We start from the raw sequence: 15,132 nt of genomic DNA, 5'->3' as shown, positions 1-15,132 counted from the left end.
TTTTAATTTTCAGCACATCATGACTGAACCCAAAACTGAAATACTTAAAGTTGTTTTGATAGAAGGTGAAAAATGCCCCAGTATATGTCTTTGCTAATAAAAGAAGGTAAATAAATGTGTCTGAAGTAAGCTTGGGGTGATCGTGCTGACAGAATGTAAAAATGGTTACTGCAGTTCAAACAGAAACCGTTTTTCACCTTAAGTCATAAATCCTAGTTCGACTGATTCACCAAGTGGAATATCACTTTTTATCACTTGCTGTTTTCCTCATAAGCAGAACTATGTTGGCCTATTTATGCCTTTTTTTTTTTAATCCACTGTATCCTGTCACCATTAAGCCAACAGGAAAATAATACTCAGGGCTAATTTCTCAGCTATAATCCCCATATTCTGCTCTATGGAGCAAGGAGAGTAACTCCCTTTGGTGTTATAATTTTGGAAGTGAATTTACTGTTGAGATCCTGACAGTAATACGAAGCTATCATGATTTATCAGGAGCGTCTGTGAACACTGAGATTAATATCTGTGTGCCTGCCAAAACAGACATCAAACCAGCTGTATAAAGAGGACCTGGTTTTCTGCTCACAAGAACTCCATCAGTGGGTTACCTTTCAGCACCAACTGTAAAGGTGTTATGTGCGATTATAATTGTCTTGTTTATTGCATGATTCGTGTTCCCATGATGACACACGTCATAGTACAAGAGACAGTGATTCAGTTTGAGTGCTGGAGATCATCACTTCTTCCGATTAGTGGACTGCAGGGATTTGAATTATGTTGATCATCTGTAAAATAAAGGAAGATGAAGTTAATTCCTTTCAATGCTGCTGCTGAAAACCAACACCACAGCTTAATACAGTTGCTGTAGTGTACAGTCGTGTCCTGAGATTAATAAGCAATGTTGGGTTGTTCAAACTCAACCACAGGATGTGTGCAGATGCAGGAGTTTATGATCTTGATAAATCAACAAAATGGGATCATAAGCAGAGGTTTATACTGCAGTTTTCCCCCAGACTTCATCAAGTTTGAATGCATTCTCTACTTAGAGACTGTAATAGATACTTAAGTGGTGCTAGAAAGACAAGTGCCGTCACTTTTCTTTGAATTGCCCCATATTCCTAATTAGGATATCTGGGGGTGAAAAAAAGAAGATAACCTTATTTTCAGTAGGCATGAAATTAAAGATTAACCATTTCTTTGTTATTTTATGCAAGATTACATATCTATGATCATCATTTACAATTTCAAAATAAGAAAGAAAAGGCCCTGAAGTAAGATTTGGACACCTTCCTCAGTCACCTCTTAGTATGGCTCCCACGCCCCCTCGCCAAGTATTGCAGTTTATTTGCTTGTGAAGCTTTTTATTTTAAGCTTAGAGTCTTTCAGTTCTTGTGCTGCATTTCATTCAGTGCTGAGCTGAGGTTTTATATGATGTCTCTGTCAGTGTGTGTGTCTGTCTCTCTTTGTGTGTGTTTGGTGCATGTATTGCATTGGCTTAATTCTTCCTTCTACGAGTGAAATGCTCCCCATGTCATTTGTTGCTACATCAGCTCGAAGTTTAATCGACCCCTGAGCTTAACAATCAAAGAAGATTATTTTTATGAAATTCCGCATTATAGTTTTCTCCAAACATCCATCCATCTAATTTCTACACCCTTTTTATCCAATCCTGTTCACGGGGGCGTTGGAGCCTATATCAGCTGCCATTGAGCTAGAGGCGGGGCACACCCTGGATGTTCATCACAGGACCAGGGTTGCAGAAAAAGTTTTCTTCTAATCTAATGGTCATTCTTGAATGCAAGATTTGTGCCGGTTTAGCTCCACAGTTTAACAGTGCACCGCCACTTAAAAGTATGATCAGTCTCTCTAAGTCTAATCAGGGACCTCTCTGACCTCTCTGGTGATCCTATATACAGTTCTAGTGCAAAGTTTTTCTGGGCTAACAGACCTCCACTTGGTCTCCACCTTTCCTGTCATGTTAAATGTTGTTTCTTGATTCTAACATGAGCAGAGAACACGGCTACCTGAAAATGCTGCCGTCATTTAGCCCTCTCAGTAACACTGAAAAAAAAACTTCCTGTTACTGACAGTACCTTCACTTTGATGATAGTTATTGGATATGTCCTTGGTTGATGAGCTTGACATTTCTGTGTTTTCATCTGCAGAACTGTCTTGCTCTTTTGCTGAAATAAATAGATTTTTTTAATTTAAAACCAAGCTTGCAGAACTTGGATCATAAAAATATCGCTGACAGAAATATTGTTTCCGGCAGGAAAAACCATCAAACCCAAGCAACAGCAGTGAACATTGTTATTCACATAAAAACCATATGGTGTGACAGATGGAAACGACGGTCACGCATATCATATGATTACCTGAAATGTTCTCTTTGTCACTAGAGAGCTCTGCGTCTGTGCTGATGTCACCAAAAATAAAACGTATCTTCTCGTCTGCATGCCGCTCACTGGAGGAGCCATGAACAGAGTTGTGGAGGATGTCAGCAGCAAAGCGGGCCCTCAGACACTTTGGAGATGTTTCCTTAGCTTTCTCAGGGTCTGTGGGGCCCATCATGGCCCTCCACTCCTCCACCGCATTTTCTTTAGTCAGGACAAGTATCATACAGGGCCCCCTGAAACAGACAATAACAGGATGTTTACATATGGAAGAAAATCATGTGCCACATACAACCACAATCCAAAAGAATAAATTCCCCTTTGGGAAATAGGGTTTGACCCAGAACGATGGCAGCATTTTTGGATCATGTTCACATGTGCTTCTTTGCATGATAGAGCTTTGAAACTTGTTTTTTGTGGATGCTACACTGAACTGTGTTCACAGACAGTGTCTTCCTGAAATGTGCTCTGCAAACCTATGCATTGATTTCTGTGGCAGAATTGTGGCTGTTTTTTTATGCAGTGCTGCCTGAGGGCCTGAAGATTGCAGGTATCCAGTGATGCTTTTTTGTCTGTGTCCCTAGAATACAGAGATGTAGATGATAGAATATTCAAAGCTCTTGTAATTTTACATTGAGGAGCCCCATTCTGATAATCCTTCACAAGTTGTAGATGTAGTTTGAAACAGACTGCTGAACCTATGATCTTCATAAAATAGTCAAATTGAACACGTTAAACATTTGATGTTTTCTATGTACTTTTGCCAATAAAATATTGGTTTATGGGAGATTTACACTTTTTCTCTCTGCACGCTTGGGTTCATTCAGCATTTTTGCAGAGACAGCTGCCTGATAAAAGTGAACACTCAAGCTGAAAGCTGTTCCCTATGAAGTTGACTCGAATTCAGATATTAATTGTCAGCAGGTTATCACTACAGGAGATACCTTTGTTAATAGAAATAACACCCCTGCAGATTTTCATTTCTGATCGCCAAATTGAAATGAAATAAAAAAATCATTCATGAATCCCAAAGGGAAATTATACTAATAATCTATCTTCTCACCTAGCAAGTTGTAATGAGGTGTACATCAACATTGAACTGCTGGATGTCATTTTAGATTGTATGAGGCATGCTTTTTTTTTTATTGTTTTCTTGCTAAGAATTGGTCTCAAACTGAGTGAAATCATCCAGATGTGTCTAAACGATATAGATGATAAGAGCTTTTTAAATTCTCTAAATTCTGCTTTTTCCTGCTTAGGTTATCTCAGTTCTTCTTCTTCTCTTACCTTCTTTATAAGAGCAAACACTTGTCAATAATTTACAAGATTAAAGAGATAACGCTGTAAGGCTGAAAGTTTCAAATCCACGCTCAGTTACAAAAGTACTGTTTGGAGGGCATCTAATTAAATCTGAGTGGACTTAAACAAAATATTTAAGCTTTCTGGATTTTCTTTTTTTGAATAACCAATGTGGTTATTGAGCAATATTTTCAGTGAGCTGTTGTCCACATTTATATAGCCTACTGTTAATGCACAGTTTCAGACTGACGCACCCATCTCTCCTCTTCACTCTGTCCAAGTGGTTGTGTAACAGCCAAGTGAAGGAGCTAATCGGAGCGGAAGAATCTAGAAGTATGATTGAACAGAGAATGAAACTGAGAGGGACTTTAATGCCACTGGCCTGAGGCTGCATGGTGCCTAAGCTTCAAACATTATAGTTTAAAGAGCAGATAGAACTTGCAGTGGAATCGGAACAAGTCTGCTGTCATCCTTTTGCCCTGCTCCTGTGGCTGCGTGTAGGGACAGACTAACCGACACATGAATTCCACCAGCTGGCTGAAGAAAGGCTTCTCTCTGTGCTCTTTGTAAAACTCCTCAGCCATCTCCCTCGAAAGCAACGTCTCTTTCAGCATTGTTACAGAAAAACCTCTTCCACGGATCTCCTCCAAAATCGTCTCTGTTAAATACAAGAGAATAAAAATCATGAATACTGACAATCTCTAAAGACCTAAATAAATAAAAGTAAATAAATGTGAACTTTTTTGTTCTGACAGATCAGGAAGGACCTTTGTGTTCCTCCATTGCATCAGGTTTTATTACTGCCAGTGTGCGTTGTTTAGGGAAGAAAAAGTTGATTTCTCGTTCTGCATCCTCAGGGCTTGCGCTACCGTGAAGTTGGTTGACGGGCTCATTCTCCACTGCAAACTGGACCCTTAGACTGAATATGAGGAAAACAGAAGCCTGCATTATAAGTGTGATTACATGGTTGGGTAACAGTATAGTTTCTAAAACTTTATTTGGAAGAAAAGGTGTAATTTAAAGAATTTAGATTTTTTTGGGGGGGTATTTTCTGTACTTGTGCTCAACCTGCCAGTTGATCATTTTACTAAACCTTGAACATGTTACATTGCGAGTGGAGATAGACAACAATGAAAAGAAAAAGATTTTGTCATGTCAACGGCGCCGCTGTTGGAAAAGAAACTTTTTGTCTGATTGGAGAAAGATCCTAAAAAAGCAAAACTTGACAAGGTGAAACAGAGAGGTCAAAAGGGGAGTTCCATTTAACAAGCTGTCACATAGATTAGCGGGGAAAAGTCCACTGCCTTTCAACTGCTAATTCTACCACAGTGACCCTTAGCTCTCTCTTTAGCTGCTGAATGAAGATAACTCATCACTCACCACTCAGGACTTTCCTCTTTGGCTTTATCAAAGTCAGCAGGACCAAGGATGTTCTTCCAGTGATGGACAGCCCCTGTTCTGGCAAGAGCCAAAGCTAGCACTGGCCCACTATAATTACAGACACGGAGAATAAAAGTCTGCAGCAGCACTATGATATCTAACTGAATAATAGAGCAGGTCAAAGTTACCTCATCATGCTTTGTAGCAGAGCAGGAAAGTAGTCCTCATCAACATGTTGGAAGTAAAACTGTCTGACCTGTTCCTCTGACAACATCACCTCTCTTTTGAGGGCAACAGTGAAGCCTGACTTGTGAATCTGGGCCAAGATCTCTTCTGCAAAATAACAGATATTAGAAAAATGATTATAATTTATCTAGTCATGACTCTCTAAAGCTGCTATAGTTGATAAAGTTTGACCATTTTGTTCGCCTCGAAGAGTACAGAATGTCTCTAAACGTGTCTCTAGGTTAAACACAATTATGCACCTGTTTCACTCAAGACCTCTCCAGAGAGAATCAAGACAAAGACCCAATATGTGAAAAAGGACAGTGATTGTGTGTTTATCTGTGTTCGCACACGTGTGCACTTGCGCTTGTGCATTTGGCTTGAGCCCCACCTCTGTTCTCCCTGGCAACGTCGGGCCGGATAAGAGCCAGTGTCCTCTCCACACGCTCTTCCTCCCCATCCTGCTCCGTTACTGTTGCCCTCCTAAAGTTGGGGAAGAAGAAGGCAAGCTCCCTGCTGGCCTGGTTGCTGTCCTCACTACCGTGCACTGCGTTGAACAGTGTCTCTGTGCCGTATTGTGCCCGCAAGCTGCAGGAAGCCGTTGGGGGAGGAAGAAGAGAGAACCAGATGGTTGCTCGGCTGGTGCTCAACCAAAGAGAAGCATAATGTTTGGGTGTGTCTGATCAAGCAGGCAGGAATGAGCTGTTCATTCCCTGTTCCAGCCTCTGAAGTGAGAATGTTTGCCACTGTTGTAATCAACAGTGCAGACATATCGCTTTCGATTTTTCTTTACAAAGACACAGTAATGATCATTGAATCATTTCTCAGCTCTTTTACTATATGAATCTCAGGTATGATATCCAATAACTAACCATTCTGGCTTTTCTCTCCTGGCTTCCTCTATGTCAGCTGGGCCAATGAACTCACGCCAAGCTGGTATCACGCTGGCTGAGCCCTCTATATGAGAGAGTACCAGAACATGGGAGGGACCACTGGACATAAACTGCACTAAGTCCTCAAAGCAAGCCTGAAAACCAACATCACATACAGGAGAAAAGAGCACACACATAATGTACATTAATGCACTGAATAAACAAAACTCAGTTTTACAGTAAAACAGCAGTAAACGTATCCCGATAACTCAATGAAACTTTTAGGGTGACTTATAAAATGTACAATTTATAATATCAAAAGTGATTAGCCATTCTTTATCTGCCCACCTTTTCTCATATGCTCTGTATTAAGCTCAAACAGTTTGGTCTCATCACAAACAGCACAACAAGCAAAAAAAAAAAACTGCAGACAAAGCAACTCTATTTTAAGCTCTGTGTGAAAATGCAGATGGATGTCAAATGTATTGCAAAGAAAGTGAAATGATTTTTGCACTGCTACCCCTTTTAGCCTGTTAACTCAGGATATCAGTGGTCCTGCTTAATCTCCCAAACATCATCCATTTACCTGTCTGAGCTCAGCAAATTCTTCTTCAGGACGATCATATGTACTATGACATATGTGTTTTTTCTCACCTATTCTGTGATATTTTCTGTTTTTAATTTCAGTCAATATACCAGACCTCTGCTGCTTTGTGTTGGTAGAAATCCTGAGCCTCAGCCTCAGTCAGTGTGCGCTCCTCATGCGCAAGGATCTCAAACCCAGCATCCTGAACCTAGCCGGGGGAGTAATGACAGCAGAATGAATGAATGTAAGTGGGAAGGCTTAATACAATCTTGTCTTTTCAGAATGAGAACAATTTAAGTCTCCATGTACCTTCATAATGATCTCATTTGCCTTGCCATGAGCAACAGCATCTGGTTTAATGATAGCAACTGTGTAGGATTTACTTGCAGGAACTGCAGGAGAAGAGAGGAGTTGGAGAAATGATCACTAATGCTGCTAAAATCCAAAGTGGTATACAGGATCACCGGTAAACAACATTGCCATTATAACAACAGATCTGACCATATGTAAATCAATGATTGATTATATATTGTTTCCACAGTACCAATTAGGCTTTCCTCATTTTTCTGCTCAGGTGGTTCCTCCTCCTCTTTGTTCCCATCATCCAACAGACCAACATCTTTTATCTGACAGACACATGACACAAAACCCGGTGAAATATAATGTTACCCAAACATGACTTAAGATATAACAACAACTTGCTTTAATGGCAATTAATCTGTCTCTTATTCCTTCACAACAGCCAACAAAGTGTAAACACAGTTTGTCTTTCTGTTTTTCTAATTGTGCAAAAAAAAGAGAAAGAAATAATTTTACATTTTATTAAACTTAATAGAGACACTAATCAGCAAAGGAAACACATAATAGAGTCTGAGGCAGATCTGGAACGCTTACTTTGAAACTGCAATACTTTTAAAAGTGCCCTTTTTCTGGAAGTGCACAAAAGAATGACACAAAACTGTGACACCGTGGCATCTACATGCTTTTTTGTTGTCCAATCAGCAGCCCAATCCAATCATAATTTGTCACATTAAATAAGTACAAGGAATAAAAAGTGAACCTTTATTACACTGTAGCCAGATAATTATTTTCTACATTAAATGTGACTTAAATGTTGCTCATTTAATACATCAGAAAGATTCAAAACAAAACACAAAGACCTGAACAGCTCAATGTCAAAGCAGTTGTTTTAATTGCTTTTTGTTGATAAAAATAACTGATTAATTCACTATTAGGGTTTTTTCAGAGAAAATTCTGACACGAGGAAAAGCACATTACTGTAAAAATAATGATGAATGATTTGCAGGCAAAACTACTTGCGGCAAAATCATTGTTTATGTTATTAGTGACAACTGTGACAAGTCAAGTTTTGTTTCAGCAGCATTATGTGCAATTATATATTTATGCATCTCTCTGCTCACCACTTTGCGTTCACCCCCTTGCTCCAGAACCAGCTTCTCTTTAGCCAGCTCCTCCACAATTATCCTCTGGAGCATAGGTGCATTGGCCCCTCGCAGGACAGCCACCAGCTCCCCACCCTGCTCATTCAACACAAGCTTGGTCATGTTTCCAATTTTCAATTAAAATCTAAAACAAGCCGTGAGACCCAGATTAACCACAAAGGCCAATATAAACAATCCACAAAGATTTGAAAAAACTACACGAGTCAGGAAGAAGCTTAGGAAAAAGTTTCAATCTTAAATATGAGAATTTAAAAAAATGCTAATAGATTTGGAAACATCAACACATGAGTTGTCATGACACTCAGTGCTGTGTTTTCTGACCCACAAAATTAGCTCCTATGAGCAACACAGAGTCAGAATGAAAGGAGAAATATAGAATACAAATAAACATAAATATGAGAATAGCTGCAACTCTTTTCTCAACAACCCATCATTTTTGTGGATTTGCTGTACCAGTCAGAAACTAATTACTTACATACTTTGAAGTAGTAGACATAGATTTATACAATAACATTACTTTACATATCACCGGTTGTACCATGAAGCAAGAAGTTGTATGGAAGCTCTAAGACTTATTTGAATCATTTTGAATTGTGAACACACACGTTTAACATCCAAACATGCATAAACATATATGAAATACACACACTTACCCCATAGAAAAGGAAGGTGGGTTCACATTTACCACGATACCTCTCCAAGGTATCAATGCTGTCTACCTCAGCCTACACACACACAAACACACACACATGTAAGTTAAAAGCTGCTCCTCCACAACTGTGATAATCTGCACATTTTCTAACTAAGTCAGGGCTTACTGTGGCAAAATGTAGGAGGTCGTCACCCAGTTCATTTTTTATTTTTCGTAGAAGACTAACCACAGCTCGACAGGGGCCACACCACTGCTGGTACACATCTACAACTGCAAGAACCATGACAGTGTGTGCTTTTGTGTGCAAGAGTGGGAAGTAGAAAGATAAGATGGCTGGTAGACGTGCGCAAGAATAGCATCTGCTATTATTCCAGTGAACACAGTGGGGCAGCAGAATACAACAAATGACAGCAATCACAACGCTGTAGGTCATCTACTACTTTTAAAGTATGAGTGAATAAATTGTTGTAAAATTGTTACAACAGCAATGATGCTTTGCTTAATGTTGTGCAATATTAACTTTCATCCTTACAAAGACAAAAAAGAATCCTTCTGAAGCTCACCTGTTAAACCTTTAGTGGTGAGCATCTCCTCCCATTGTTCTTGGTTTGTAACAGATGCCTATAACAATAAAATTCCTATTATGAGGTCTAGTAAAAGCAGTACAAAAGTATCGATACAGCACAGGAATGTTGTCAATATCACAGAAACCATGGAGCGTCCATCAAACCTGTAGGCTCGCCTCTTTCTTTTTGCCTGCCATTTGTACATCAAATCAAACTTAAAAAAACAAAAGAAAGCCTATCGAGTGACCAGAGATTTATACTAAACTTGCTGACTTTGTTTAATTAAGCTAGCTAAAATGCTAATGCTCCTCACACTGTGCTTGCGCTTGTTTGGTCCCTTGGTTGCTAAGCAACACCTTCATCCGCTTTCCGGAGGCATTAACACACTCGTGGTCTTACTTTGCCGTAGGGTATTTATTGGCCTAAGTTTTCATAGTTAATTAATGCCATGGCCGGTCATATTCTCTTCCTGTTAGGTTAATGGCACATTTGCAGTAAAGAGCAGCTCAGAGCGGGAGCTTACAACTCTTTTCTGCACTTTTCCTGTTTTTACACGCACAAAAAACTCTATGAGTCCGCTAGGGGTCACTGTTGTCAAACCATTTTTTAGTACAAAACATAGCCTTTGCTGATCTACTTGTATTCAGTATTATGATTAGGATTCTGATAAAGAATAATTATGTTAAAAAACAAACAGAGAAAAAATAGTACTTCCCTATGTTGTCTTTATGTGCCTGAATGAAAGTGTTACCACACAAGAAGAAAGAGTGGGGAAGATGAAAATGGTCATGGCTGTAAAACACAAGTGAATCACAAAATGAATAAACATTGCTGGTTACAGGATGAAAACTTATTGACAGCAGCTATGTAATGTGGGCAGATGGCATATAAATGAAAAAGCTCATAAGTTTTACAATAAAAAAAACAACCTGATGCTAACCCTCCTGTTAGTTCGGTCTATATATGTGTATTGCAGTTTACACCTTAAAAAAAAAGTTTAAAAAACAACATATATCCTTGGATAAATATGTGCTCACTGTCGTGGGTGTGATACAGATGCACATATGTCTGTGTATATGTGTCTACAAAGACTACACACCTATCAATGAGGAGAGCTAAAAAGCCCATTGAGCTTTTATTCATCTGATTCTTTTTTGAGTGTTGCATGAAAACATGTAATATCATCTTTTCCAATTGAATATTTCAAACACAAATACACAACAACAATTTGTTTCAAGCTCCGTTTTTTGGATGAACTAATGTGACATTGTACTGGATGTAAATACTTGTACTTGTAAATTCTTGTAATGCAGAGAGTACTCTGGCCCCAAAGTTATATTGATTGTTGCCTTGTCAGTTCGTACCCATGAGTTTACAGAGTAGTGTGCCGACTGCAGATGGCATGACTGCATACTGATTTGCTGATTTATTTATTTCCAGATTTTCTGGATCTACTGTGTTAAACAGTTTAATGTTTAGGTTGTGGATATATTGAGCTATTGATGGCCAAATATGCTGCCAATGAAGATAATCAGCTTCAACCCCATAATTGATCAGATAGTCCTGACAAATTGTACAGTTTATTTCTAGAAGACTGGCTTGATGGCTAAACAAATTTAAGATGAAAGTGAAATAGTATGCTTCTTGAGAGCCTTTTCAAGCAAAGATTTATCTTCTAATGACCACTTTACAGGTAACAGGTGACATTACACTAGGCTTAAAAACATCGGCCCTTAAACAACGTAAATATAGCTGATATTTACATGTTTGGAGTTGATGTGTTACCTGATGTTGCATCCAATATTTGCTGAGACAGAGCCCAGACTGATGTCCCACATTTAATGTATAAATGTATGAGAGAAAGATCTGAAGCAATAGAGTAAAAAAAAAAGAAAAAATAGAACGAAATTTAGAAATAAAATAACCCTTTTCCATTTATTGCTACCCTGATGCCTTAGAAGTTGCCCTTCAAGTGTAACATTTCATTTGAAAGGGAAATACATCCTCCAAAGAAATCGGACCGCTTGCATGCCCCTCTTATATGAATTTCAATGACATGTTGCACTTAAACAGTTCAGCTCCACAGCTTCTTCACTCACAAAGTAGGCCCTTAAAATCAACTGTCAAAACTGGAGTCATTTTGTAAAAAAGCACATCACAGTCAGCTGTAACCATAAGTGGGACACAGAATTGAAAATGAGACAGTGTATAAGAAATGTAATTTTTTTTTTCATGTTATCCCTCCTGAGCAGTTTGATTTGCTCCCACTCGGCTGCATGTATTGTATGTCATGTTTGTATGTGTAGCCCTGTGTCTCTCTCTGAGATCATTATGCGTCCAGATGGGAACAACAATCACCTCCCTCCATCACAGCAGCTGTGTCAAGGTCCTGACAAAGCCCCTTGCCCATTATAAACAAGATTCACTCATGTGCAGTCCTGTGTTTAGTGTTACATTTCATCAGTGAGATGCAGGGAAGTGACTGTTTTTGGCCTATCAAACCAATGGCAAACTCTGGTTTAATGCTTTTCATTTGATCATTAATGACTCCTGTTGCCCCCCTGCAGTTATGACAGATATGTAACTGTCTCTTCCAACACTATGACACTGAACTCAATATGAGGTGTGTCTGTAAGAGAAATGAGTGTTAATATGCTTTACGCTTCACTCAGGTAGTGACTAATCATGCATCATCAGTCAGTTTCAAAATATTGTCAGACTTGTTTATATCTGTCATGTAGCTAGCGAATAACTTCTGCATATTTGTCCACTTAGATTAGGCATTCTTTTTTATATTGGCCTCAAAACATTGTACCTCATACACATCAAACAAACTACCTTAAATCCACCAGTGGCCCTCGTCTGAATTCAGAGAAACTCTTTTTATGCGTTACTGATGCATGATGTAAGAGTCACTGCTACAGGCCATTTGAATAACAGACTTTGAAGGTCTTTCCTTGAATTTGGTTACCATACCGATGATAGAGGCTTCCATTTACTGTACAAGCCATTTCCTAGTCTCTCACTGGACCCTAAGTCCCAATATGGTCTATAGGAACGGAAAAAAAATTAAAAAACATATATCATCTCCCCTTGTGAGTGGTTGTTAATCTCTTCTAGATGATGAGAGACAGTAAATCTGGAGTCTCTGTGACACTGAAGATCAATCTCCATTAGTAAATCTTGAGCACAGAAGTCTGTGTTTATGCCTCATTAAAGAAGAACTCCATTTGTTATGTTTATTTTTGAGAAAAGTCTTCCTCCTACTGCCTGAAAGCCTCGGCCCACAGGTCTTCAGTCTAATTATTCAGAAAATGTTTGAAATCCCAGTCGGTCTTTAGTGTTTTGCTATTTTTTGAGAAAAACAAATATCTTCATTTCTTCTTTATTATCTTATTTTTGCTGCAAGACTGCAACTATTCCAATAACTGTGTAATCTGTGTATATAGTTTCATTCATGAATAATTCGAGCTAAAGGCAGCAGCAGGTTGTTTTTTTCAACAGCAGCTACAACATAAAATCCACCAATTAAAACAACTCACACATATCAAGACACAGACTCCACAAGACCTTTCAATAACCGAGACTTTAGCAGCCCTTCTCCCATACCCAAGTGTCGGAGAACACATTATGATTCATTAGATCATCCACCTTCGTCCCCTGCTCCATGGTTCAGTCATGGTGCACATGCACCCATTATCTGCACTTACAGCAGTGGAAAAAAGGTCAGCATCAGCCCCTTGACTGGCCTGTTGTTGTGATGGACCTTTCTATAGTCAGCATTAATGTTTTAAGGCAAAACATTTTTCTGTGAGATCAGACTGTACAGCCCAGTTTCACAAGATAACATGGAAAAGGTACATTTGTCCAGATGTCCAAAATGTGTCACAATAAGAATGCAGAAATTGTGAGATGAGAGGCATTTGGACAACATGATGGAAAACTGTCACTTTGCATTTGTCAATATTTTACCAAAAGTTGTGTTATTTATCCCTTTATTTATACCTAATCCTATCTCCTTACAAGCATTTTTGAAAAGAAATCTTATAGCCGTGTTACAATTTGCAGTGGAAAAGCTTTTATATAAGATTTTTGAAATCTTAAAACTGTTTTAGTATGTTTGACAGTTTCATATAACGCAAATATAGATTTGTAAGAATTTTGTGAAATTTGTCATTTTACATTTATTCATTGTGAAATTTTTTGAGATGCACACCAAATCAGCTATTACACAACTATTACAGCTGTTGTTGTGAGACATTCATGTGTAAAATAGTAGTGTGTAATGCCCACATTTAGCTCCAGTCAATAACTGATGATAAAACTGTCATATTTGTATATATTTGTACACAATGACACTGTGACAAATAAGATGAGCTTAAAGAGAAAATGTTCATAATTCTAAAACAAAACACCACTCGCTATTATTTTCATGCACAAATTGTGGCTCATGAGCTAAATTGTGTGACTAATAGATGGATATCCATGCTACAGCAGAGGCTGGGAGTTTTTAAAAGCAGAATAGTCCTGTGCCCTCTGTATGCTGGTTGCATTCTTATCAGCTCCTCCAGCTCTAAAACTTTCCCTTAAGTACTACAGCAATTGAATACAGAATAGCTAAATTTTTTCTGGCATGCAGTCAAGGCGTATAATATCAAGTACTGCTGAATTGAAAGAATTAGAAACACCATTTCATCTCACTGTCTCACCAGGCTGTGTTTGGAGTGGCAGACATGCTTCGGAGCAATGCTGTGCTGAGTATAATGACTGCCAGACACACTTTCAGACTTTAGTCAATATTTACTTCAGCCAACCCTCTCCATTTTTTCTGCCATATAGCAACCAAGAGCATGTGTCTTCATAGGAATATGAGCTGACAGATGGTTTTCTGTCTTTTTTCTGCATTAATAGAGATTTTATTCCAACTGAATAGAAACTATTGTGAGCCATGGGAGGTTGTGTAGCAAGTCAGTCTCATATACTAACAGACAGTGTTGGTGATTAACTGTCAGTCTGTAAACGCAGGAGGGAGCTTCCCTCTTTTTGTTTATGACAGGCGCCTGTAACGGTGACAGAGGAAGCCAGTATGGAGGAAGTCATCTGCATCTAAATAAAGACCGCCAATGGCTTTGTCAGAGTCCATTAAGCAAATTGCCATATTTGATGAATGCATCCACCATTTCCTTTTGTCTTACCCGTTCAGACAAATCTGCCTCAAGCGAAAATGTTATTTGTTTCCTTTTCTGTACAGGGTCGAGACACAGCGAGACTTGAGAAAAGAAGGACACTATCATTTGGACGCAAACACGCATGAAATGAGTTGCCACGTCTTTCAAAGGTATATGTCATAGAGTTATCACCTTTGCAAAGGTGCCAAGTAAGACCGTAGTTGTTTGTGTGAGTTTAAATATTTATCCCTTTTGTTAAATTGTACAAGCAGGGAAGTTAAAGCTGATTGAGACTATCATTGTAGCTTATTTTCTGATCTTTCTCTTTACAATTAAGCTGCTAGATTGTTGCTCTGACTCTGCAGTATCATAAGAGGCAGGTCTCTGTTATCTGTCAAAGCTGCAACAGCTCCAGGTTAATAGCTGCAGTCTACTTATTCAGCTCTGCTGCTTCCAGAAAGCCTCATTTTCGATATCTGCAGCTCACTCGCTCAATTTCTTCAGCACAATATATAGGTTGAAGGAAAA

The 15,132-nt window shown here is 38.8% G+C and overlaps 1 protein-coding gene across 1 annotated transcript; it reads right to left on the bottom strand.

Annotated features, from left to right (window-relative positions):
* Positions 1-97: 97 nt before the first annotated feature.
* Positions 98-9,633, bottom strand: nme9 (NME/NM23 family member 9). Its single transcript, XM_072397169.1, has 17 exons — positions 9,601-9,633; positions 9,434-9,491; positions 9,037-9,140; positions 8,872-8,943; positions 8,177-8,293; positions 7,300-7,381; positions 7,065-7,147; positions 6,871-6,963; positions 6,170-6,324; positions 5,689-5,885; positions 5,261-5,405; positions 5,073-5,180; positions 4,460-4,611; positions 4,206-4,350; positions 2,376-2,629; positions 2,094-2,183; positions 98-785 (listed from the first exon to the last, which is right to left on the bottom strand). The coding sequence occupies exons 1-17, from the start codon at positions 9,631-9,633 to the stop codon at positions 715-717; spliced, it is 1,959 nt and encodes a 652-aa protein (XP_072253270.1). The 3' UTR covers positions 98-714.
* Between the last annotated feature and the right edge of the window lie 5,499 nt (positions 9,634-15,132).

This window comes from Leuresthes tenuis, unplaced genomic scaffold, assembly GCF_036924035.1.
Source record: "Leuresthes tenuis unplaced genomic scaffold, fLeuTen1.0.hap1 SCAF_12, whole genome shotgun sequence".
NCBI lineage: Eukaryota > Metazoa > Chordata > Actinopteri > Atheriniformes > Atherinopsidae > Leuresthes > Leuresthes tenuis.
This window is presented reverse-complemented; position numbering and strand designations above follow the sequence as displayed.